This window comes from Lytechinus variegatus, chromosome 7, assembly GCF_018143015.1.
Source record: "Lytechinus variegatus isolate NC3 chromosome 7, Lvar_3.0, whole genome shotgun sequence".
Classification (NCBI taxonomy): Eukaryota; Metazoa; Echinodermata; class Echinoidea; order Temnopleuroida; family Toxopneustidae; genus Lytechinus; species Lytechinus variegatus.
The window spans coordinates 7,489,978-7,513,390 of NC_054746.1; the positions used below are offsets into that span (position 1 = coordinate 7,489,978).

General features: G+C 37.8%; 3 protein-coding genes across 3 annotated transcripts in view; 1 reads left to right on the top strand and 2 right to left on the bottom strand.

Annotated features, from left to right (window-relative positions):
• Positions 1-687, bottom strand: part of LOC121418337 (enolase-phosphatase E1-like) — a 20,997-nt gene extending 20,310 nt beyond the window's left edge. The window contains exon 1 of the mRNA XM_041612151.1: positions 682-687. The gene's annotated coding sequence lies outside the window, so the exon portion shown is untranslated. The remainder of the gene's footprint in view (positions 1-681) is intronic.
• LOC121418336 (coiled-coil domain-containing protein 170-like) overlaps positions 1-9,867 on the top strand; it is an 11,911-nt gene extending 2,044 nt beyond the window's left edge. The window contains exons 3-11 of the mRNA XM_041612149.1: positions 358-403; positions 749-874; positions 1,254-1,643; positions 2,124-2,309; positions 2,798-3,115; positions 3,602-3,802; positions 4,431-4,604; positions 5,307-5,549; positions 6,025-9,867. Coding sequence (XP_041468083.1) covers positions 358-403; positions 749-874; positions 1,254-1,643; positions 2,124-2,309; positions 2,798-3,115; positions 3,602-3,802; positions 4,431-4,604; positions 5,307-5,549; positions 6,025-6,549 — 2,209 coding nt within the window. The 3' untranslated portion in view covers positions 6,550-9,867. The remainder of the gene's footprint in view (positions 1-357; positions 404-748; positions 875-1,253; positions 1,644-2,123; positions 2,310-2,797; positions 3,116-3,601; positions 3,803-4,430; positions 4,605-5,306; positions 5,550-6,024) is intronic.
• Positions 9,868-15,441: 5,574 nt separating this feature from the next.
• On the bottom strand, positions 15,442-22,404 carry LOC121418338 (TWiK family of potassium channels protein 7-like). The gene is made up of 3 exons (XM_041612152.1): positions 22,225-22,404; positions 16,602-17,029; positions 15,442-16,284 (listed from the first exon to the last, which is right to left on the bottom strand). The coding sequence occupies exons 2-3, from the start codon at positions 16,978-16,980 to the stop codon at positions 15,521-15,523; spliced, it is 1,143 nt and encodes a 380-aa protein (XP_041468086.1). The 5' UTR covers positions 16,981-17,029; positions 22,225-22,404; the 3' UTR covers positions 15,442-15,520.
• Positions 22,405-23,413: the final 1,009 nt, after the last annotated feature.

The window sequence follows — 23,413 nt, forward strand, 5'->3', positions numbered from 1 at the left end:
TAGGTCTGAAAATAAAATCAACTTCCCCTTTTTGTGTAGGATGTAGGTATTCAAATCCAGAGCTGATGTTTGATATCAAATAAAAAAGGAAAATTCTCAATAAGGATGGATAATTGGATTTCCAGTAGTTGAGGAAAGAATTTGTAATCTCTGATTTTTTTCTCATAAAGATGCCTTTTTATATATAAATTCATAACTGAATGTGCATCTAATTATTAATAGTTGGATTCAATTGAATGTTCCTTTGATTCAAATGTCAATCATGATCTAATATAATGAGTGTACTGGTAGCATGTAGAATTTATACATGTATTGGAAATATTAGGCCTAATTCAATTTTCTCATATTGCTTTTCAGAGGGGATATCTTGGCACACAGGAAACATGTTGCATTTGAAGACAAGGTAAGGGTTGTTTATAACTGTATTTGATCATTATTGTTTATTTATTGTTATTAAACTTCAGGACAAAGTAGAGGTAGTGATGGGACAAGGATAAATTATTTAAAATGATGGAATATAGTGCTTAGAATCATATAAGTCTCTGTGATCTCTGTGTTAAATGTACAAGGTACTAATAGCATTCAAATTGAATATTTCACTAGCAGTCATAAATTGATAAAGAAGTGAGGTATACAAAAAATCCTGTAAATGTAATCCAGTGTAACATTATATGTAGTGACAATAATTGCAAGAAGATTAGTAAGAGCAGAATCCTTGATATATTAATCATTCTTCTCATCCCAACAGTCCAGCCGTATGTACTCTGATGCGGTACTGTCTTCTAAACTCTCACAACTCAAGATGCAAGCGGAATCGGCACCCAAGAGAGATCTGGCTCTCCTGCATCTCAAAAATGAACAACTCGAAACTGAGGTAATGATACTGGCTATCCTACTACATGTAGGAGTTATGCTTACAATCTTTTACAAACACTAATTGTTCCATAGGTAAGGAGTTCACAATCTGTCAAAAATAATGTTTGATGGAAATAGACCATATGTGTTTCACTGTTAAATAATTTGTTTATAAATTGTTAGAGACATGAAATCAAATGTTGTTATTTGTGTTTTTACCATATATGTGTAATGTATTTGAAAGTTATTGGTTAATATAGAATGTTATACAACAAACAGAATATCCAAATAAACAAAATGCAGTGTACTTTATTCATTGAGACAATATTGTTATCAGCTTGAAATTATCAAGGTAATTCTTGATTGAATTTTCTTTGATTTTCCTTTTTTATTTCCAGCTTGCCGAAGCCCAGGCCAAAGTTGCTGCTCGTGAGCTCCAGCTGAAAGAAGTCAACTCCCAGCTAGAGCACCAGCAATCCGATGCGGCCCAGCACCTCTCCATCATCCAGTCCCTGCGAGATCGCATCGGGGAGCTCAACAACCAGAGCGGGGTACTAGAGGGCGCGCACGCCAGGGGCGAGTACACCATCGAGGCGCTCCAGAAGGAGTCCGGTGTCCAGGCGGAGCGGATCCTGGAACTGGAGTCCAGGATCAGAGACCTGACCACAGAGAGGGAGGACTCGGAACAGAAGGCCCAGACGTTGCAGAGGAAGTTTGATGAGGTGTTCCTGCAGCTTCGAGGAGCCATGAAGCTGGAGAGTTCCTCTCCTGAGAAGATGCTAGATAAGGTCAGTCAACAATGAGATCTACACAAACCTCATTACATTGAAAGAGCCCCCTCTGTGTTAAGAGAAAGAAAGTTAAAATCATACAGTAATAAAGGTAGTTGAGAAAATGATGGCATTCTGAAATAACAAGCTATGATAAATAGCCTTTTGAAGGTAACAAGAAATTATGCTTTTAGACAAATATAGACAGCCAAACATAACTTTTATTTTCTGGATTGCTCATTTGCTTTATGTTCATTGATTCTATCATTTCTAGCATTACTAGTTATCTCCATTATGACACTCATCCCAACACTGCTATTTTTTCTAATTTTGTTTGTACACCTTGGAATACTACATTTTTAGATATGACACTTTGTTGTACGTCTATCATTCTCATTTTTCCTGAATTCTTTTACTTGATAAAAAATATTTTTAAAAAACTTAGAAACAAGCCATTGGTAATCTAAATTTATTTATTAATCATTTTATTTTTGATAGGTGAATGACCTGGCCCAGGAGAACATCATGCTCCGAGGGAGGTTGTCCTCTCTCACTGAAGCCCTCAACAGCAGCGAGCTGGAGTCCAAGGCAAGTCGAGAAACCATCCAAAGACTGGTTGGAGAGATTGAAAGAGAACAGAAGACCTACGTCGAGAAGGCTACCTCAGTGGAGAAACTGAAAATGGTGAGTATCTTTTGAAGCTGCCTAAGGATGTAGGTTATTGCTTGGTTCGAATTCGAGGTAGCTGAGATTGTGGACAGTCATGTAATGTTGTTCATACTGTCTTTTACACAGCTCATCATCATGGGCATTTCGATTGAAATACCTATCTAGGTGATGTAAAATTGATTGAGTTGTATTGTGTAATTCACAATTATAGCTGTATGCATACACAGCTATGTCTGCATAAGCAGACCTCCAAGTAGAGTAATGGCCACAGTTCAAGCAATTTCTCATACCAAATGCAAAATCATGTGATTTACCTCTTCTGTAAATTCAAATAGATTTCTTTCATTCCAATTAGGCAAATTTGTTACTCTGGGCTATATATCTCCATTAAACATTTGTTTGGGACTTTTGAAACACAAAGTCTATTTACAACCTCCAACAGCAAAGAATCAGTCCTAGCATGCTGAAAATTTATTGGCATTTCTGTCTCCATTATATCGCAGGAACGTGACATTGCTTTCCGAGATCGCAGCCACCTCGAGGCGGAGAACCGTTCTCTCCGGGAGCGCCTCGACGCCAGCCAGGGCATGTGGGCCAATCGGCAGAAGGAGCTGGAAGAGAGGGAGGTGAGGGTGGCCAACCTCAGCAAGGAGTTCAAGACCATCGAGTTTGATTCTCAGGTGGCTAAGACGGAGCTGAAGTCTTTCAAGGAGTCCCTAGCTCTTCTGCTTTCCGAAGGTACCTCCAACTGCCAGCCACATGATGACGTCATCAAGGAGAGAATCAAAGCTCTTCAGGTTGCTTCCAGGGAGAACAACGTGGTAAGTAACTACGATATAGGTAAAAATCTGTTATACAGTCGTGCTGTGTTATGATACTAGAGGAAGATTATATGTGATAATATTACCTTGTTTTTACTATTTTTATACATATATTGGGTTGTGTTAGATTATTCTACAGTGTATTTCTATATGATATCCAAAATTTCTTTTTTGTTTAGGGGGGGTGTTGTTGCAAAACCTGCATTGATCTGAAGCAGATAGTGTGCATCAGTGTCAACATCAGTCAAACTGTTTAATTGTGTTGTTTTCTGTGCAGATTTTAGTGTGTGAGTTTTCAGTAGGCCTTTGCCTCATTTTCCTTAATGCACCAACACATATAGTAAAGCTTTAATATTTGTGCATTAAACTTTTAAAAATGAATCGCAAACTACTTTGATTCGTCATATTTGTTGAATGACTATTTCAAATAAGGTATAATTTACTTTCAAATGTTGATTTTTGTTTTTTTGTACTTTTCACCATCAGCATGTTGATGCAATGGAAAGCAAGGTGAAACAGCTCTCCGATCAGCTTGAAAGTCAAGCCAACCTTCACCAGGCGGCCATCCGACGCGCCAGGGAGGCGGAGGGCTACTATGAGGACTACAAGGAAAGGATCCGGACTCTGGAAGGCGGTCTGGCCTCGAGTGATGCTCTGAGAGACAGCCTCAGAGGAGAGAGGCAGAAAGTAAGTTTATTTTTGTAAAGAAACACAAATTATTTCAAATTATTTCATGTGGGCAAAGAGAGTTGTGCCCCCACAAACCTTTGAATTAACCCATGAAGACTATGTGCAAGTGGTAAAAGAAAACAATTATCATCATAGAAATAAAACATGTTCGCTTCATGATTTTTCTGTAAATTGAATTGCTTTAGTGTTTGATTTTGAATGGAATCTATGAAAGAAAAAAAATCATCATAGAAATGTTACAAGTAGATTTGAAAGTAAATGTGTGAAAACTCAACACAACCTACATTCAATGAGGAGAAAGTTAGTCTCACTATCATATTTTATGTAGATTAAGTGATATATTTTGCCTGTCTGTGACCCCAGAAATTTGCAGTGACATGAGAATCCCTTTAGCTAGTGGGTTGGCATGCGGATTTTATTTAAAGAAAAGACACGGCTCAATAAACCAATACACAGCCACCCTTCTTTTATGATTTCATTGAAATTATTTTGTAAATAATCTCGGAATTCTCTGTATTTGAATAATTCTTTGATAACAAAACAATTCCCAGCTTTGTAAACAATATCTCAATTAGATTCATTACGATGAGAAATTATAATGCTATATTCTGTTTTTATCCTCCAGTACATGGCATTCCTGGAGAAGCTCGCCAATGTCATGAACATGGATAGTGTCTGTAAGGACGTAGGCTTCGACATGAATGGCGAGGCTCTCCTCGCTCGAGCTGAGCAACTGGCAACTAGAGAGGGCGGTGTCCTTGCGGACAAGAATACGCACGTGTATGCACTCCAACGAAAGGTAAGGGCTTGAACATGAGACCAAACAAGCTTATTCTTGCCTTGTTACTTACAACTGCTTAACAATGATAAACAAAAAATCTTTTGTGTAGCAGGAAGGGGATGATGGCATGTATGCAGAAGCAGGGATCTTGTTGATTAATCATGTGTGCTCATATGTTAAGGAATGTAACAGGAATATTTACTGCTAAGATCAACCTTCCAGCAGTATTCAGTGATTGAGTATTGTGAATAATATAGTTTCCATGAAGTCTCTTTCATCCAATGTTAAAGTCAAAGCTAGTTAAACTTATTTCATTCAATAATTCTTTGACTAGAAAAGGTGTAAGTCCTTGATGTGCCAATATCTTTAACATTTGAAATTATGAAATGATCGCTACATTTAATAATTAGATTAAAATGAAAAATCCATATTCAGAAATCTGAGGATAGAAATATTTAGAAAATTCATTTTGCCGAAATGATTGGGGGCCCGGCAACCACTGTGCAGTGCCAGATCGACGAGGCTCTATCCCTTGAATGTTGAACGCCAAGCAGGGTAGCAGCAACTCCCATCCTTTTCTGTCTTTCGGTCTGACGCGGCCGGGGTTTGAACCACCGACCTTCTGGTTGTGAGATCGACGCTCTACCGACTGAGCCAACACACTGTTAAAATTTACATTAGAAGTAATCTTTTCCTCATCTTTGTTCTTGCCTCCATCAGGTCAAGACCTTGAAGCAGCAGCTGGAGAGCAAAGACCTCCACCTGGATCTGATGAGGAAGAAGGTAGCCAACCTGGAGGAAGGGGTGATGGGACGATCCAATCTCCAGAAGGACAAGGACGAGATGGAATGGAGCTATAAGAAGCTCGGCAAGGAGAACGACAGGCTCCGCGCCGAGCTCGCTCGGGCCAAGAAGATCGTGGTGGAACTCAAGGCAGAGATGATGGATGTCAGCAACATTAAGGTGAGTTTGGATGAGATAGGTGTGTTCTCAAATCTCATTTGAAAAAAAATCTAGTTTATTTTTTTCTTCTGTTGATCGGTATTAGGAACTGTAGTTTGACTTTATGGGTTGTCAAATACGAAATACATCTCCATCAGTAAAAGTTAGATGTGATTCTGATAGTAAATTGGAATTTCTTGCCCCAAGGTGGTTTGGTGGCAGATTACAGAGAAAAGCAAGGACAGACAGTAGGACAGTCAGACACAAACACAAAAATGTCCACATCATAGTAAGAATCAAGCAGTAAACTAGTGTGTGAGATGTCTATGGGCATTAATAGAAGATCACCTTGATGAAGTCTTCTCTAAGTGTTAGGATAATGAGGTTTGTCATTTCGGGTCCTTTGAGGTAATGTGATGGAGTTCCTTATCTTAATGTTCACATTCCTATTCCAATTATATGTCTTAATTTGCATCTTTCTCTTCTCATCTTCTAGCTCTCTTCAATGCACCAGAATGCCACCATAGAAGAACTGCAGAAGGTTGTAGAGAAGCTGGAGAAGATCAAGGAGAAACAGGCCCGCAAGCTGGCCGGGATGAAGCAGGAACTGGACTTCACGGAGCACGAGGCCAACGAGACCAAAGCCCGCTCCGAGCAATCAATGGGTTCTATGTCGGAGGAGCTCCACACCACCAAGATACTGCTGGCAGATCTCCAACGGCGAGAGCAGCAGCTGACCGACTTCCGACAGGTCATCGGCAGGATGCTGGGCATGGACGTGGGTGTCCTGGCCGTACCGGACTACGAGATCATCGCCAGGCTGGAGAAGGTTATCCAGGCTCACCATTCGCACGCCATCACTAGCCTCGGGGTGGAGAATACCCTGACAGAGATGGAGAGGGGGTTCAAACAGGGCTACCAAGAAGCATCAGCCCTCCTTGGAAACACCAGGATGAACAGGTCAGGAACGCGGTCTCTGTCACCAACCAGAAAGAAGGTTGTCCGTACAGAAGTCTACTAAAATTTCAATTACCTCATTAGTAAAAAAAAAACCTTGATTGTAAAATGTATTTATGCTCCTGGACATTGAGAAAATATTTGATATTTTTCTTCCTTTTCTGGGAAATAAAAATGAATCATCAATGGGTTCTCCTTTGTTGTGAACAAAAAAAAATGAGGTGCCCAAACTTGAACAAATCTATCTTTGATTGAGAATATATATGTTTTCATAAGTTATGCTTTGTGTCACAACCCAAATGCAAGAATAACTTTATCAATGTACTGTTCTTATAACAGTAAATATTATTCAGGGGATTAAGGATGGGATATGGGGTGGGGGCTGGACTGGGACTCTAAAAATGAAATTACTTTTGAGATGTTTTAGGTCGTTTATCTAAAAGGAAGATTGTTTATGGCTGAATGTTAGTTGTTTGTACACAGTGAACTTTGTAGATATATTGTACAAAATGTACAGATTGTACATGTTGTGTTCAATTTAATTCAGTATAACATCATGCAAGAGTTGAATGAAATGATTGTGAAAACATTTTCTTTGTACAAAGCTTCAGAGAGGGGAATAATGATGAACCAGAAAACCGTTCATATTGTATCATGTATTGTTTTGTACCATCTGATCATTGATTTGTACTCATAATATGTCGGGTTTTTGAATAAATTGAACTTGAACTAGGGTACGTATTTATACTGAAATGCCTATTTATGATCGAGAATTACACCTGTACCGGTTTATATTTTCTTTAGTATGGTTAGGACATTTAACTTTTTATTGCATGACAATCATGTTCAAATTTCATATGTAATTCTTTTTCTTGAGAGTTAGCAAAGTACAAAGTATAGCTATTACAGAAGGTATGAGGGAAGAAATGTTTCTTCATTGTCTTCACTCTCGTACCTTGAGAGGGGTGGGGAAGGGGATTCCATCCATATAAAATTATGTTTTGTCAAATTGGGATACCTTTAATTTTTTTGTATATGGGTATTGCTTTGAAATACATATTTGATTTGTGCCAAATATTTTATATTATTTTTTTTTAATGCTAATTTTTGTAAGAAATTTCCATTATTTTGACTGGCAGTCAGATATGTCTTTCTCTCTTAATTACATTAAAAATCTATTGTTTTTTTTTAACCTGGTTGTTAGGTTGTGAAAACATCTGATTCAAGGAAAGGATAATGAGCATTTAATGTAGATTTAAAAAGCACTTTGACATAGGTACTGATTGGTAATGCGTCAAAAGGGGAAGGAATTCGAAAAATGATCATATTTATAAGGGTTGGGATGGGTTATATTGTGTACAATATACATGTGTACTGTATGTGAAGGATAAATGTTATTTTCAGTTTCAATTTTATGCTTGTTTCTTTTCAATTGTGATATGTTTGTGTTATTACCAAAGAATCATGATGCGCGCATGTTCCTTGTTTGTAAAACAGACTAGGATTTGTGCAGTAGCATGATGACTATAGTCCTATGATAACAGTACTTTGTGAAGTAGTTGTTTCATAATACCCCCCCCCCCCCATTTTGGCTTTCCATACACTGATCATCATGTAGTAACTACCAGTACATTATTTCATATGCTACAGTCATGCGAACGAACTGACTTCAAACCAACTGTTGATATACTTTAAATAGTGTAACAGAGGCACGGTTTGATAAGTCCCAGTGATCATGAATCTTGTCATTTGACAAGATGTGGCTCTACTTTTGCCACTCTCCACCCAGGTGTAGATGGGGTTCCATGAAATGCTGTTAGTTCCATATTTTAGAGCCATGCTAAGTAGGGGATATTAATAGATCACCTTGAGCAATTTGTCCAGTGGATGAATGCACAATATGAATCATCATCATCATATCACTTACTGTATATTAGACGGGTCAATAGACCAGTTTGTAGTTACTTCATGGACAATTTTGGTCAAATGACCTTTCATTTCTTTCATTATGATAGGCAGATTTCAAAGCAAGATATTATGTAAGCATGCCTTACATAGCAGGATGAAGAAATTAAATGGCTGTGTATCCATAACCACTTACAACAAAATTTCTGCATAAAATACCCTTAGGTCAGCCTTGGGTGCAAAAGAAGTGAATTACCATCATAGTGGCATGTATCAATCAACATCTTCATCTTATTTTTTCAACTTTCCTTTTCTGTACCACCTTGCAACTACATATACCATGTGAGCCGCCTTGCTACTTCCTGTGTTTTCCTAGATGTACATTACATTCTTTGACCTGAGATCGTCATAGCGATCATACCATATTTCAGGAAGTTTACTACTTCCGTCATTTTCTTTAACTATAGTATTGAGCCAGTATCATCATACCATATTTCAGGAAGTGTAGTACTTCTGTCTTTTCCTCTTAATATTTACCGAAATTCATTATACCATATTTTAGGGAGAGTACTTTTTTCTAAATATGTTTTTCAGACACCTTGAGATAATGTTACTTATTGTAAAAACATTTTTTATTGCTTGTATTTGCTGATTACCTGTGGATTGAATTAACATGGACCTGTTTCACAGAACTTGATGTCAATGGCACAGTACAGGTTAAGTACAGTGTCATTTGATTGGTGAAAACGTTTAGTGAACCTGGGTCCAGATATATTTACCACAGTGATAATGATTGAGTATTTAAGGATTCTCAGGGAAAATGCTGCTGTAATCGATTCAGACTAATGATTTTTTTTCATTTTTCCTCCTGGTTTGTGTCTTTTCTTATCTTTAATATTTCACTTTGTAATCCTCTGTAAGTTGATACCACACTGACAAGATAGCACCCCAATAAGAAGTTAATAAAAAAACTTTATTGAAATTATTCAGATTTTGTACAGACATTGCATATATATCCTTAAAATTATGTACAAAAATATTTTGTTCTCTTATGAAATAATATTTGTTATAATGTGCATTTAAAAAATGTTTTCATTGGTTTTCGGCTACTGTATAAGTAAGTGAATATGTTTGATTTGTGTTTCTTCTTTTCAGTCAAAAAGCATGTAAATTAATTCGAGTTGAAACCCCACTCCTATGCTATTCCTATTGATCCAAATTATTTGTATTAGTATGTGCATGCATATTTGACCCATTGTGCTGTTCATATCCTTTGTACATTTGTAAGTAGAGAAATGCATTTTTGAAATGATTTTAATGTATTTAAGATATACACTAACATTCGTGCAATGAAATATTCCTGAATTCATTCATGTTTATATCTGTGTATTCATGTAGGACATAGTGATGTACGCGTACATGTATGCAAATTTGTATAGTGCTCTATGCATAGATTAAAGAGAAATATAACAAAGAATGGTATGAGAATTTGTATGTGTTTATTGCTGGTCATGAGTTCAAGACTTGCTTTCGAAATTGAAAATGTGAAAAGGCGTTCTAGCGAGCGGTTCAAAGGGCAACTGTTTCTAAAGACTTCATTTTATATATCACTCAAAAAAGATCAGATCTATTCCCATACCACAGTCAATTTGCATGTGTGTGTGTGGGGGGGGGGGGTGTGAGTGGGTGCTTGTGTGAAGAAGGTATCTCTTGGTAACCCATGATATTAAACACAAGTAAAATTGTTTCTTCAGCTATATGTGAAGGTATCTAATTCAGAAAGAACATTCTGGAAAGGACTGGCTCACCATTTTAATAGTGAATCAAATTATCTGTAGTTTTGGGGGGTTTTCAATTTTGTAAACAATCGCATTTCAGTTACAAATTCTTATGAGTAAAACATTGCCTTATAAGATGTGCAGTCTTGAAAATTGATGAAATGAGACCCCCAGGAAGCTTAAGCCTTATAATTTTAATTTTAAAAAGCAAACGTGCATTTCGATATATATTTACAAAATGAAAAATTTATGAATGCATTGTAAAAATGTGTTTAAAATAAAACATTTGAAAGCGCTATATAAATCCATCAAACTTGACATGAAAACACTATTAAAGATATGAAATTGTAAGTTTTTCGATGTGCTTCGCGTTCAAAATTCTGCATTATAATTCATAGATTAAAAATTTTGAACATTATCTTAACCCCCCTATCGCCACCCGAAACATGGGTCGACACTCATGTCGCTCTAGTATTTGTTTTAAATGAGTTTAGCCTCTATCAGGGAGTTATAGTTAAAACTTCAATTTTATGGCATTATTATTGTTAAACTCGTGGTAGATGAAGTTTACAGGAAGGGTTATTTTTTTGGGAAAAAGTTGCAAGGCAGTCTATTTGCTATGTCTGGTTTGTATCTACATTTCAGTTCGTTCTCAATAACCCGAGTCATGACATAACAGTATACCCACTTGTGTTTTCAAATAAAAAATGAAATATTGGAACTTTCGATTAAAAACAATCATGGGTGGACTTCCGCAGGAAGGTCATTGTCCGGCTTTTCTTGAATAACATTGTTCTTGATATAGGCCTACATATCACGCCAGGGGCGTCGATCCATTTTTTCAGATGGAGGGGGGGGGGTGGGGCAAAATCGTGAATCAACGTTCCAAAGGCGCTCGATCACACAAAACGAACTCACCCCCTCCCCCACATATATATATATATATATGTATGTATCGACGCCACCCCAACAAAAAGTTGGTTTGAATAAAAAGAGAAAACTCAAACAAGCATATTTACAATGAAAAATTCATCAAAATCGGATTTAAAATAAGGTTATGACATTTTAAAATTTTGCTTGATTTCACAAAATAATAATATGCACATCCCAGTCTGTATGCAATGCAAATGATGGAAATGATGACATCATTCACTGTTTCTTTTGTATTTTATTATATGAGATATTCTAATTTTCTCCTCATTGTCCTGTGAATGAAAAGTTTTATTTTTTCCTGAACATGTGGAATTACCTTAACATTTTATTCAGTCAAGTTGGTCCTTTCATACAGTCGAATCTGTAAAAATTGAAATAATGTGTAATAAAGACAATAAAAACAAAAGAAATAGTGAGTGGGGGACATCATCGGTTCTCTCATTTCCATGTGATTATATCTTGCATATAACTATTTTCTGGAAAATAAGCGAAACTTTAAAATGTCATAACTTTCTTATTTTACATCCGATTTTTGATGAAATTTTCAGCATTATGCTTGTATGATTTTTCTCTATTGATTCGAATCAACATGAGGTGGGTTTGACCTTTAAAGGCAACTTTCTTCTACTCCTAACACTATCGCGGCGCTTGGATGTTTCAGCTGTATATGATGTCCCCAATAAAATAAACGCAGGAAGAAGAACATCTTTTGGATATCATAAAAATCATGGAATTGAAAAAGATAGCTCTTCATAATTTGTCTTAAGTCCAGGTACGCCGACCCATACCCTTTTGACCATCGTTAAGAAAGCAAATAAAATAAAATGATAGCGTTGCATGATCATGTAGATAGATACTGCTATAAATATGAGAAATTCTTAAGCCGAATCCGAAATACAATGGAAAAAATAACATGTGAGCAAGGGGGGGGGGGGGCGGGCGGCACTGGGATGTTTTCAGGAGGCAAACAAGCTAGACCTATACTGGTGACGTCATTTTTCTCGATTAATTTGTATAGAGGGGAGGTTATACCGCACATATACCTCTTGCTAATTATCCTTTCCTCATTTCCCCCTAGTTTTATCCCCCTTCTTTTCTTATTATATGGTTGACAAGGGGGTAATTACCCCCCCCCCTGACCGGTTGAGGCGCTGCCCCTATATGTGTGATCAAGAAAGGAAAGTGATGGGCTCGATAGAGGTCTTGACCAGAGTTAAATATCGGTCATATGACAAGAGTCCAATTACCCGGGGCCGTTTAATAAAGCTATTCGTAAGAGCGACTTTAAGAATGACTGGTGATCATTTCTTACGCGCTAAAGCATTGCCAATGAAAATATCATTTACCACAAGAAAGGATCTCTTAACTTACGAACAGCTATATGAAACACCCACCTGGTAAAATAAAATCTTGTAATGTACACAACCCAATCATTCATATTCTCAATAAGAAATTCACATTCTACACAGTGTGGGTTACGCAGAAAACATGACCTCGACCATGCGTGCCAATAGGTAAAGTTTATTATCTCATAACAGCTCCTGCATAGATTTGTTGCAAATTATTTACAAACATTTAGGTTCGTAAATGATTATACACAATTGTAAAATCCATGTCGTGTTTTCTCCCGGGTTTAGCATGATCAGTACTAGACGAAATTTTGCTTAAAATGCCAACATAATTATAACTATCAAAACTGAAATATAGTAAAAACTTAACAAAAAGATAATTTCGATATGAAAACCCTGCCAAACAGTCAGACCGCAAGTCGCGTAATTTCCACTCTCTGTAGGGCGGATATTTAAACTCGGATGGTACTGTGGTCTACTTGAGATCATCGCCTCTTTTTTAAATTATTTAGATGAGGTTTTGATGTCTTGAGGATTCAATTTACAAAAGCACATCATGTTGAATAAAAATTGAAAATAATTATGCTAAAAACTGAGGAGAAATTATTTCTTACCGTCTGAATCTTCCCACAGATTCATGCATTTCAACTTCATGTATTTTTTCTTCGAGAGGTGAGTTTGTCTTTTTTTTACGAATAAGTGATGTCGACTTAGGTATAACCAGTTTGAAAAGTTAATTAGAATCAGAAACATGCCATGTGCACAGTTTGTGAAAATGATAACAAGTTATATTAATTGCCTACACTCTAAAAACAAAAAATGTTAACTTAACATTTGAAAGGTTGGAGGAGTGACAACATTTTCTAAATGTTGCATTTACCACTTTAAATGGTTCTACCCAACACTTAAAATGTTGGATTCAGCTTTATACAAGGTTGGATGTAACATTTGGAAAAGGTTGTCACTCCTCCAACCTTCCAAATGTTGATTTAACATTCGAATTTTTAGAGTGTAATTGTATTAAGAGTCTATCTACATTTTCTCGGTTTCTCTTAATATCCAACATTTACCCCCGGCATTTACCTAAGAGCAGAATTTCTGAACTGCAGTTTTATGGAAAGAAGCGAAAGCACTAATGAATTTTAAAAAAGTTTTTGAAATCCTAAGTTGGCACCCTACAATCCAATCCTTTACATATGATCTACGCGGAAATATTCTCTGAAACTAATAACCATGCAAACATTTTATGTTGAGATAATTCTAAGACTATCTGTTAAGAAGCTAATAGCTCTGTTTCTTTAATACTAGAAACTAAGTTTAAAAAATATTGCTTTACATTCATTGACAGAATAAATTGGTTTATAAAACGGTAAATCGGTAGTGATACATAATTATGATTGAATACATATTATCATAACAAGACCGGTTAAAGTTATTGCATTACATAATTACAGTTAGAATATAATTGGCCTTACACAATATATATATATATTGGAGTAACAATTAATATTTTGTACATAGGAGTATTGCTGATTAGGTATTCCTGAAGGCTTAAAGCACAAAATCATATACTTTTCCTTTTGCCAATGCCGCCGCATATCTTCCTGGTTAATGAATACATTAAAGTATAAAATGAAGTTCATTTTATGTTATATACAGAAGAGCATGATACACGTATGTACAGTTACGTTAAATGCACTATAAATAGTTATTCATTTCCTTTTCTCATCATATTTTCTTACCAAGTATATGATCATGTAAAAAATGTACAATAACTGTTTTGATAAAAATGGTAAAAATATACGAACAACTTAGATACCGTGTCTTAAAAACTTAGCAATGCCCCATACGCAATAAGGAATAATTTTTGTAATAGTACAGGCCTACATGACAAATATGAAATTTGCCAAAACCTTGTGTCCGTTTCATAGAACTTTGCAATAACTGGGGCCCGTTGCAGAAATAGTTGCGTTTAAACGCAAGTCAACAAATCAATCGCAAGTCCCAAATGCGCGCTGTTGATTGGTTGAAAATCAAGTTACGCATGATTTTTTAGAGTTGCAATTGATTGCAACTCTTTCTGCAACGGGCCCCAGTTATAAAGACCATGCGTTGAAAACCTTCAATCTGATCGGCTGAAAGTGAATTCATTTTTAGGAATTGTAAAAAAAAATCTTTATGAAATGGGATCCTTATCATACCTCTTACGCCACAGTCACGAGCGATGCCGATTTCAGACCGATCAAACATTTTACGTGATTACAAATGGCATACCATCGGTCGTTTTGGAGTCGGTTTCGTTAGTGTGACTGTTTCAATTTTTTTTCGCACCGGGACGCAGGACACATTCAAGAACACTGTAAGTGTAAGGAAACACCCGTCAGAAATAATGACTAATAAGAGCAGTCGGGATGTCTTTTATGAAAACTGGTGAACCGGAATAGCAGTTTCGTCCTGGGGACCGTTTCATCAACATTTTTGTCTGACAAGTCATCTGACATCTTTCCTTGATTCTGATTGGCTGAGAGGCACTGTTACTATAGTAACTGTCGGAAAAAATGGGACTTGTCGGATAAAACGTCCGACAAGTCCTTTCATGAAACGCTCCCCTGGGAAGCGTTTCATCAATATTTTCATCCGACAAGTTGTCAGATCTGACATCTTTCCATGATTTTGATTGGCTGAGAGGCACTGTTCCTATGGTAACTGTCGGATAAAATGGGACTTGTCGGATAAAACGTCCGACAACTGTTTTGATGAAACGCCCCCCAGGACTCCGTAACACAAAGATTAGCGATCAATCGCTAAATGTATTGACCAATCAAGATCAATGTTACACGCGCATTTGAAGCAAAATGCTGACTAGGAACCAATCAGAAGTGTTCTTTCATAATTGCTATTCATCGCAAACCTTTGTGTTACGGAACCCTGGACTCTGGACAACGACATATCTGCAATTAGGACAAAACTGCATGCTGTTTTGATTCGCCAATTTTCGACACGGGCTTCTTGGCTGTTATTTGTTATGAATTCGTTGTGCGTCGTCAGCAAAAACTCGCGATTAAGGTATCTAAATCGACATGCTAGAATAGCGTGCATCCCTCTGCCGAATACGTTCTCTTCTGACTAGTGAATCCAGGAATTCTAGCACCCATGTGGCCACTTTGAGGATCTTGCGGTACGCAAGAACGACGCATGTCGCCGTGGTGACCAGACCCATCCAAGCAAAGATAAGCCCGATGGAGCAGTCCGGTACAACATCCCCGAAACCGATGGTGGTGATGGAGATGTAGAGAAAATAAATGGACGTAGGGAAGGACCAACCTTCGATGAGTGCAAACATAGGAGCGCTGAGGATGATGTAACTCCAGAACACGATTGGCGGCAGAAAAATCGGGACGTCGTCCAGCAGTGCGTCGTCAGCATCGATGTCCTGTTGATGGTTGTAACCGATCCCCTGGATCTGGGGTTCGTCTACGTGGTGGTTCTCAGCTCCATTCGGACTATGCAGTGCGCCCTCTTCCTCAGGGGTAACGTCGATCTCTGTAAGATCTAGCTCCCGGTCGTTCTCCTTTTCTCCATTGGGATCCATCCCACCGCTGCCACCAGCTACGGATCCTGGGTCTTGGGAATTACGCTGACTGCTCTTCTGTCCTTTGTCCTTCCCGCATCTGCAACACATTGCCAGACACTTGTAGTACATTTTCATGATGATTACTGCAAACAGGTGACCGAGGTCGGCGAGCAGAAGCATTGTCAGAGGTATCCCGACGCTTGTGTACATGATGCAGATCAAGCCTCCAATGAATGTATGAGGAACAAGATGACCATATCCTGCAACAGACCATAAAATATATGCAATAATTTCATCTGTAAACAAAATTTCTCGTATATCGATTAATCAAGATGTATTATGACTCGGATTAAAGAAATCAATAAATTAAAGAAAATACTGTAAGCAATTATTAGCCCCACCCGTCTCGGTATATAGAAATACCAATGTATCATAAACAAATAGCGTGAAAAATGTAATCATAATTGATTCCATCTGGACGAAAGACTCGTCCAAGGATCTCAACCAGGACATGACCTTCATGAAGGTCTTTGTGAAAATAATTTTCCTATATCGGTGATCAGATCGATTTCCTTACCAATTGTCGAGATACTGGTCATGCAAAACAGCATGGCGTTCCCAAAGTTCCACTCCTCTCCGATAACGATTGTCTTGTTATGCTGACCTATCATCACGCCATCGCCGTGTTCCGCAGCATAGACCAACCTCTTAAGTCTGTCGAAGACATCATCTCCGTCGATACCGCTCGTGTCGTTCCCGTAGGCCTGGATGAGCAGCTCTTTGGCCATCTCGAAGTCGTATTCCTCCTCGGCTACGAGTTGGTCGTACCTCGGACCTTCGATCATGGAGAAGACCAGGCCGCCGAAGAGGAGGTAGAAGATGTAGGCGGTGACGAGGATCAGCCGAGGTACGACCCGCTGCAGGGCCCTGCAACAGGTTCTTCCGTTGACAGGCATGTTGTGGAGATTTTGACAAAAAAAATAAGCCGTCCCTAGAACTTCAAGTCTGTTTTACAAAAGAAAATTCAGTGTGTTAGACAATTATTTTTTAATATATGTATATGCTTATATTTATAAAATAATGCTGAAGATAATGCTTTCATTGCCAATAAAGTTTTTTTTAAATTTTATTGCCAATGAAAGCATTATCTTCAGTGTTATTTTGTTACCTTACAGAAGCCAATACGTGAAACTTTAGGATATATATATATATATAGCCCAAGAGGCTACAGGTTTGTCCTTCGTCTCCCCCAAAGTCAAAGAGTTCTCACCACATCTCTCATCTCTCCACAACCCTCTCCCCAAGCTGACATCATTTCCTTCTTCAACAATCAATCGGGTCTCTCGGCCATTTTCTTCATTTGCATCCTTTTTTCTTCACTACTTTAAAACCACAAGGGTGATCGCCTCCATGCCCCCTCCTCCTATCATAGCGCTGCCCTTTATCATTACATGTATTATCTATTTGATTATTTATTTTTGCTGTAGTTGCACATACTCTTCCGGACAAAAAACCCAAGAGTAATCAAATTGATACGCCATGCACCTATGCCTATATATGCTGTTCATCCGGTGTCGTATACCGATCAGGGTACGTTGGTAGTGATCAAATAAAAGCCGTTTTGACAATCAGACGAAATTAATGATGACAACATTACCTCACCAAGCCGGTGTTTGCACATTGTATACTCAGACATTCTGCACATATAAAATGTCTTTACAATGATGTTGAACACGCAAGCGAAATTAGGCTCTTTTGGCTTTCAAAAATGAATAAACCAGCTCCCACGATAAATGAATTGCGGTATCATGAAGACGTGACGAAAATGCAGACAGGAGTCCCATTTTATGTCAATGTCCCATCCAGTCCTTGCAGTTGCTATGGGAACACGACGCAATGCCATAATCAATATCGCGATCGTATGCACGAGATTAGATTGATATTCATGAATTCATCATCGGTTCTCTTCGACCAGTTTTATGTACTAGCAAACATAATAGAAACCTACCATATATTGGTATGTATTTTCATTCAAACAATGTTTTGGCCAGGTGTATCGGAAGCGAGTCTAGATTCGTTGGGGGGTCATCCTATCGGCTTTGGGTGGCATCAGTCGTGCCCCCCCCCCCCCCGTTTCTGGCGCCCTTGCTTGATCTTGACCTCCTTTTTTTAGCACTGCAGGTTAATAATTGCTAAAATCTATATATTTACATTATAAAGGGGCAAAAATATATATATATATATATAAATATTCCTCTATACCTCCCCCACTTCATTTTCCTTAACCTGCTAAAGATGGAACACAGCGCATTATAATAATAATGCCAAAAGGACTATATCTCTATTGAAATTAGTTCAAAGGGGGTTTTTACTTTGGGCTCGCTCGTGAAAATTTAAAATAGTTTACTCATTACATTGCGGATCAACTACCCGCCTTTGAGGGTTGTGCCACCCATTTATACATAACTATAAGTGCATGGGTATATCATTTTGTAAAATTTCCTTCATAAGAACTTTAGGCACAGTATTGTCATGTTTTAATCAAGCACTTAAAGTATCATGTTTCAAAAGATTTTAAGATGATGATAACAATGGGAAATGGAAGTGTTTTTTTTTTTAAGAATCTGTCCGTTTCATTGGTGAGAGCAAATTTACGATTTGGAATATTAGCAAAAGTCATATATTATTCAATCCATGTACCGAAACTTTTTGGAATGATGTATTGAGTTCATGGTCATATTACAGATACTATAATCCTGTTAAGTTAAAGGAAATACTGTCGCAACCTCTGTGGTTCAATTCACACATTATAGTCAATGGAAAACCTCTTTATATTCAAAGATGGTCCGAATCTTCTTTAAACACTATTTTCGATTTTCTAACAGCAGATGGACTTTTAAAATCTTTTGAGGTAATAGTTGAAAACTACGGTTACACATCCATCATGATGTATAATTCACTATTATCTGCCATACCAAATGGAAAAGAGTTATCAGAAACAAATACATAAAACAGAATACAAATTTTGAAACACATGACGATCGATTACGTAATTTACTTAAACACAAAAAAGTTTCTAAGCTATGTTATTCTCATTTTATAAATAATTATACTTAGAACATATCAGAGACAGATCAACGTCACAAATGGGAAAACGACCTTCCACTGCAATTATCAAATAATGAAATTTGGGATTCTCGTTTTACCCTGATATACAAATCGTCAATAGATAACAAACTAAGGAATTTCCAATTTAAATTCATACACAGAAAAGTGTCGACAAATCGTTATTTATATAAAACCGGAATTATTGATCAAGACACATGTGATTTTTGTCATGAACAAAATCAAACATTGATGCATCTGTTTTTTGAATGCCAATTTGTTTCGAACTTTTGGAACGATTTGTTTACTTGGTTGACTTTAAAAAATATCCGTTCTTATAAGTTGTCTAATTTAGAAATTTGTTTTGGAACGTTGAAAAGAGAACATTTTTATTTGGTAAATACCATAATACTATACGGCAAATATTTTCATTTTTTCATGTAAATATAGTAAAACAATTCCTCTTTTTAAATCGTTTGTATGCACTTTAACACAGAAAAAACAGAACGCCACATTTCTTATAAATATAATCGTTCGCAGTTTCACAGAAAAAAGTGGAATATAGTTACTCTGAAAGAGTAAAGGGCACAGATCTATTTTTTTTTGTTGTTTTGAATTGGATCTGTTATATATTACTTCAACCTAGCATGGTGTTTATCTATATGAATGTAAAGGCGCTGTCACACCTTGGCGTTTTAGACAGCGTATGCCCGACGTATCAAAATTTCTCTAAAACGTCGGCATACGCTGAACTTTGTTGTTTTTTTCAACTCTGGGCGTATACTTAGCGTATTCATAACGAGTTGGACGTACACATAACGTATTAGTAACTTATATCGAACGCTTCGTTAACTTATAAGTAACGTATTCCAACGAATGCTTAGCGTATTGCTGGCGTACACAACTTATGCCCTACGATAGCCTAACTTAAGGCGCTGTCACACCTTGGCGTTTTAGACAGCGTATGCCCGACGTATGAGGAATTTGGCGAATACGCTGGCGTACGTCGAATACGTTACGGGTAAGTTTTGCATACGTTGAGAGTACGCTAAAACACGCTGGTATACGCCGTCATACGGCGAGGTCGTCGAAAAATTTTGTGCAAGCACAAAATTTTTCGACGTATGCCAGCGTATGGCTCATACGTCTCGCATACGCGGGTCATAAGTTGTAGGCAAGTTACGCGATCGTTGATACACGTTGACACGCGTTACTCGTAAGTTACTCATAAGTCGATGTACGTCGAGATAATGTCCAGCGTACCCTAAAACTTACTTCTAACCTATAACGTGCTTTGAACGTATGTGTAACTTAACTCCAACGTATATTGACGCATGAAAACGTGCTCGGACGACCACAAAACAATACTGAACGTGTTTATAACTTACATAATGGCGTATTGACAACGTTTATAGGAATTGGTATACAAAGGTGGGGTTCACAGGAGTTTTCTTCGGCATGGCGGTGGTGTTGATACGGTGATGTATCGTGCGGTTATGATTTGAAATGTGTGTGTGTGTGTATTTGAGTTTTGTCAGACGTGTATCAATCAGATATGATTATTTACGTCTGGGACCGACCTTTAACGTCACCATCCGAAAGACGTGACCAGGGCTCGAACCTCGACCCCCTGCATCAATTTGTAACTTCCCCACAGCTTGGATTACAGGCGCCCGCCACAACGCCCAGTTGTCGAGGGCAGCCTTTTTATAGTCGAGGGCAGCCTTTTTATAGGCTATGACACGTGTTCGTCAGCGACACGCTGCCGCGCGCTATGCGTAAAGGTGGTGTCACACTTTGGCGTTTTAGACAGCGTATGCCCGACGTATCAAAATTTCTCTAAAACGTCGGCATACGCTGAACTTTGATTTTTTTCAACTCTGGGCGTATACTTAGCGTATTCATAACGAGTTGGACGTATACATAACGTATTAGTAACTTATATCGAACTTATAAGTAACGTATTTCAACGAATACTTAGCGTATTGCTGGCGTACACAACTTATGCCCTACGATAGCCTAACTTCTCTCTCCCTCTGAAATGCCACAATACTCCAAATTCATTTGTTTGTTAAATGGGTTGGTTTTGGTATAAATAATAAACTGGCCACTTTTTGTGTAAATAATAAACAGGTCTGGCCTTCCTCTGCTTTTGTCCCTATATGCGAGAACAGAGTTATGTAACATCATTGAACAGACCGGAGGTTTTCTATTCAAATCTGGCGAACTATATGAGGATTTCATACAACTTTTTTGGTGTTGTTTACCCTTGACCAGAAATGGTTAATAGTGGGCCTACCATGAATGAAAGAGGGCAAAGTAATCGAGAGGATAGATGGAAAAGATGAAGAGGGAGCTAGAGGCACGCGGGAGGGGTGTGTGTGTGAAGGGGGGGGGGGGGATAGAGGGGGAGAAGAGGGCCGGGGGGGGGGGGGGGAGAGATATATACGTAGATAGAAATATAGAATGAGCTACATCGAGAGATCATGCAGAAGCAGGATAATATTGTGTGTACCGGTATTTACGTCTAAAATAATGAAAGCGTATAGTGGTCATGAGAATTTGGTGATAAAAGTAATTACAGAAATCCTGGATAAAATACCATCGATGTTACAAGTTATAAGCATGCGTTCACTTTATTTTTGTTCAGGGTTTCTTTAGAAGTGTATTCTAAGGTATTTATTGAAGCAATATTCGGGGGGAATGTACCAATCATGGTTTTCATCCGGTTTACATATCATCCGATCAAAGATATTTCGTTTTCGATATATAATATATTTACAGGGCACACTGGTAACATGACTGATACATTTTTTTGGACGAGCTTGACGGTAACATCCAAATAAAACACGAAGCATTAAGCATAGAGCTATTACAGATAGCTCTATGCATTAAGTTTACTATTTTAATTAACTTGCATATCACGTACCCTCCTCACCTAGCTGGCCCTGTCTCCCCCCAACTTTAGGTCCGGATCGACCGCGACGCCCTCCTCCTAATGGAATAATAATCCGGGGGAATATACTTTGTATTCTGAAAATGTTTACTGTATAATTCATTTGATTTTTCTTTAAAATAAGTGAATATATACTCACCGAAAAGTTGTTGCAAAATCTGCTATCGTCGGCACCTGACAACGGTTGATCAAACTGCATGGGTGAAAACACCCTATATGCAATGCAATGGCGTCCAAACAATAACAGATTCCCTACACGGGGGGCAAGTCTTCCCCTCTTCTATTGTTATGGGAGGGGTACGCATTCAAGAGAGAAAGTCTTGCTTTGCATACCAAACAAGGCACTCACAAATTCTCTTGATTCTCCTGACCTTAGAATCTTTTCATTTTCGGCGACCCCGATCCGCTTGAACAGGTTGAATAAAAATACCAAATTGGGCCCTCACAGCACGTACATCATTGTAAATTTCTGGCAAATTTGCTAAAGTTTACGGCGATTTATTTAAAAGGGATAATGGGAGAGAGGGAAGGGGAAATGTGAGAAACGGAAGAAAAAGAGAGCAAACAGGCAAAGGGACGAGCGTTAAGCGAAAAAGGTTTTTTTTTCAAGTGATGAGAGGGAGATCGAGACGAAAGAGAGAGAGAGAGAGAGAAGATAAGAGGAAAATTCAAGCAAATTGAGAGAGGAGAGAGTGTTAGAATAAAAAGAAAGTGGCGAGTATCGGAGAAGGGAGACACTAAAAGCTCCTAGATTATGTAGAGGGTATCAGAGGTCAACTTTAAAGGGGCGCAAACAAAGCAAAGTTTTTTTTAATGTAGGAAAAGGGAATGAAAAAAAACCCCAGAGATTAATGTTAATAATATGAAAAATATTGCAAAAATATGAAAGGGTGCGATTTCAGTGATAGTCTGTATCCCCTGTATCCCTGTATGCAGTCAAACTAATGACAGGGGCGCAATTTTCGCACTTGCTCCGGGGCATGATTGTCTAAGATATGTCACTGATGTTTAGAGAGGGAGAGAAGGAATGATGATGGAAACATGGAGGGAACGTGTAGATGGGAGGGGCTTAGATTAAGGATGCTGGTTCCATGATAAATCAACAAAAGAGAAGACAAGAAAAGGGGTGACATATATGACATTATTTTTTAATACGAAGTCAAATTCCATCATATATAGCCTATTAGATTTTTATTTTTAAAAGGGTATCCTAATTTCATTGCGTGATCCTGAATTTATTGAAGTTCGTCCTTTAATGCGCCCATCATGTTAAAAAATATTCAAGTAATTAATTTTCATGATTATCATTATTATGATTGTATCTTTTT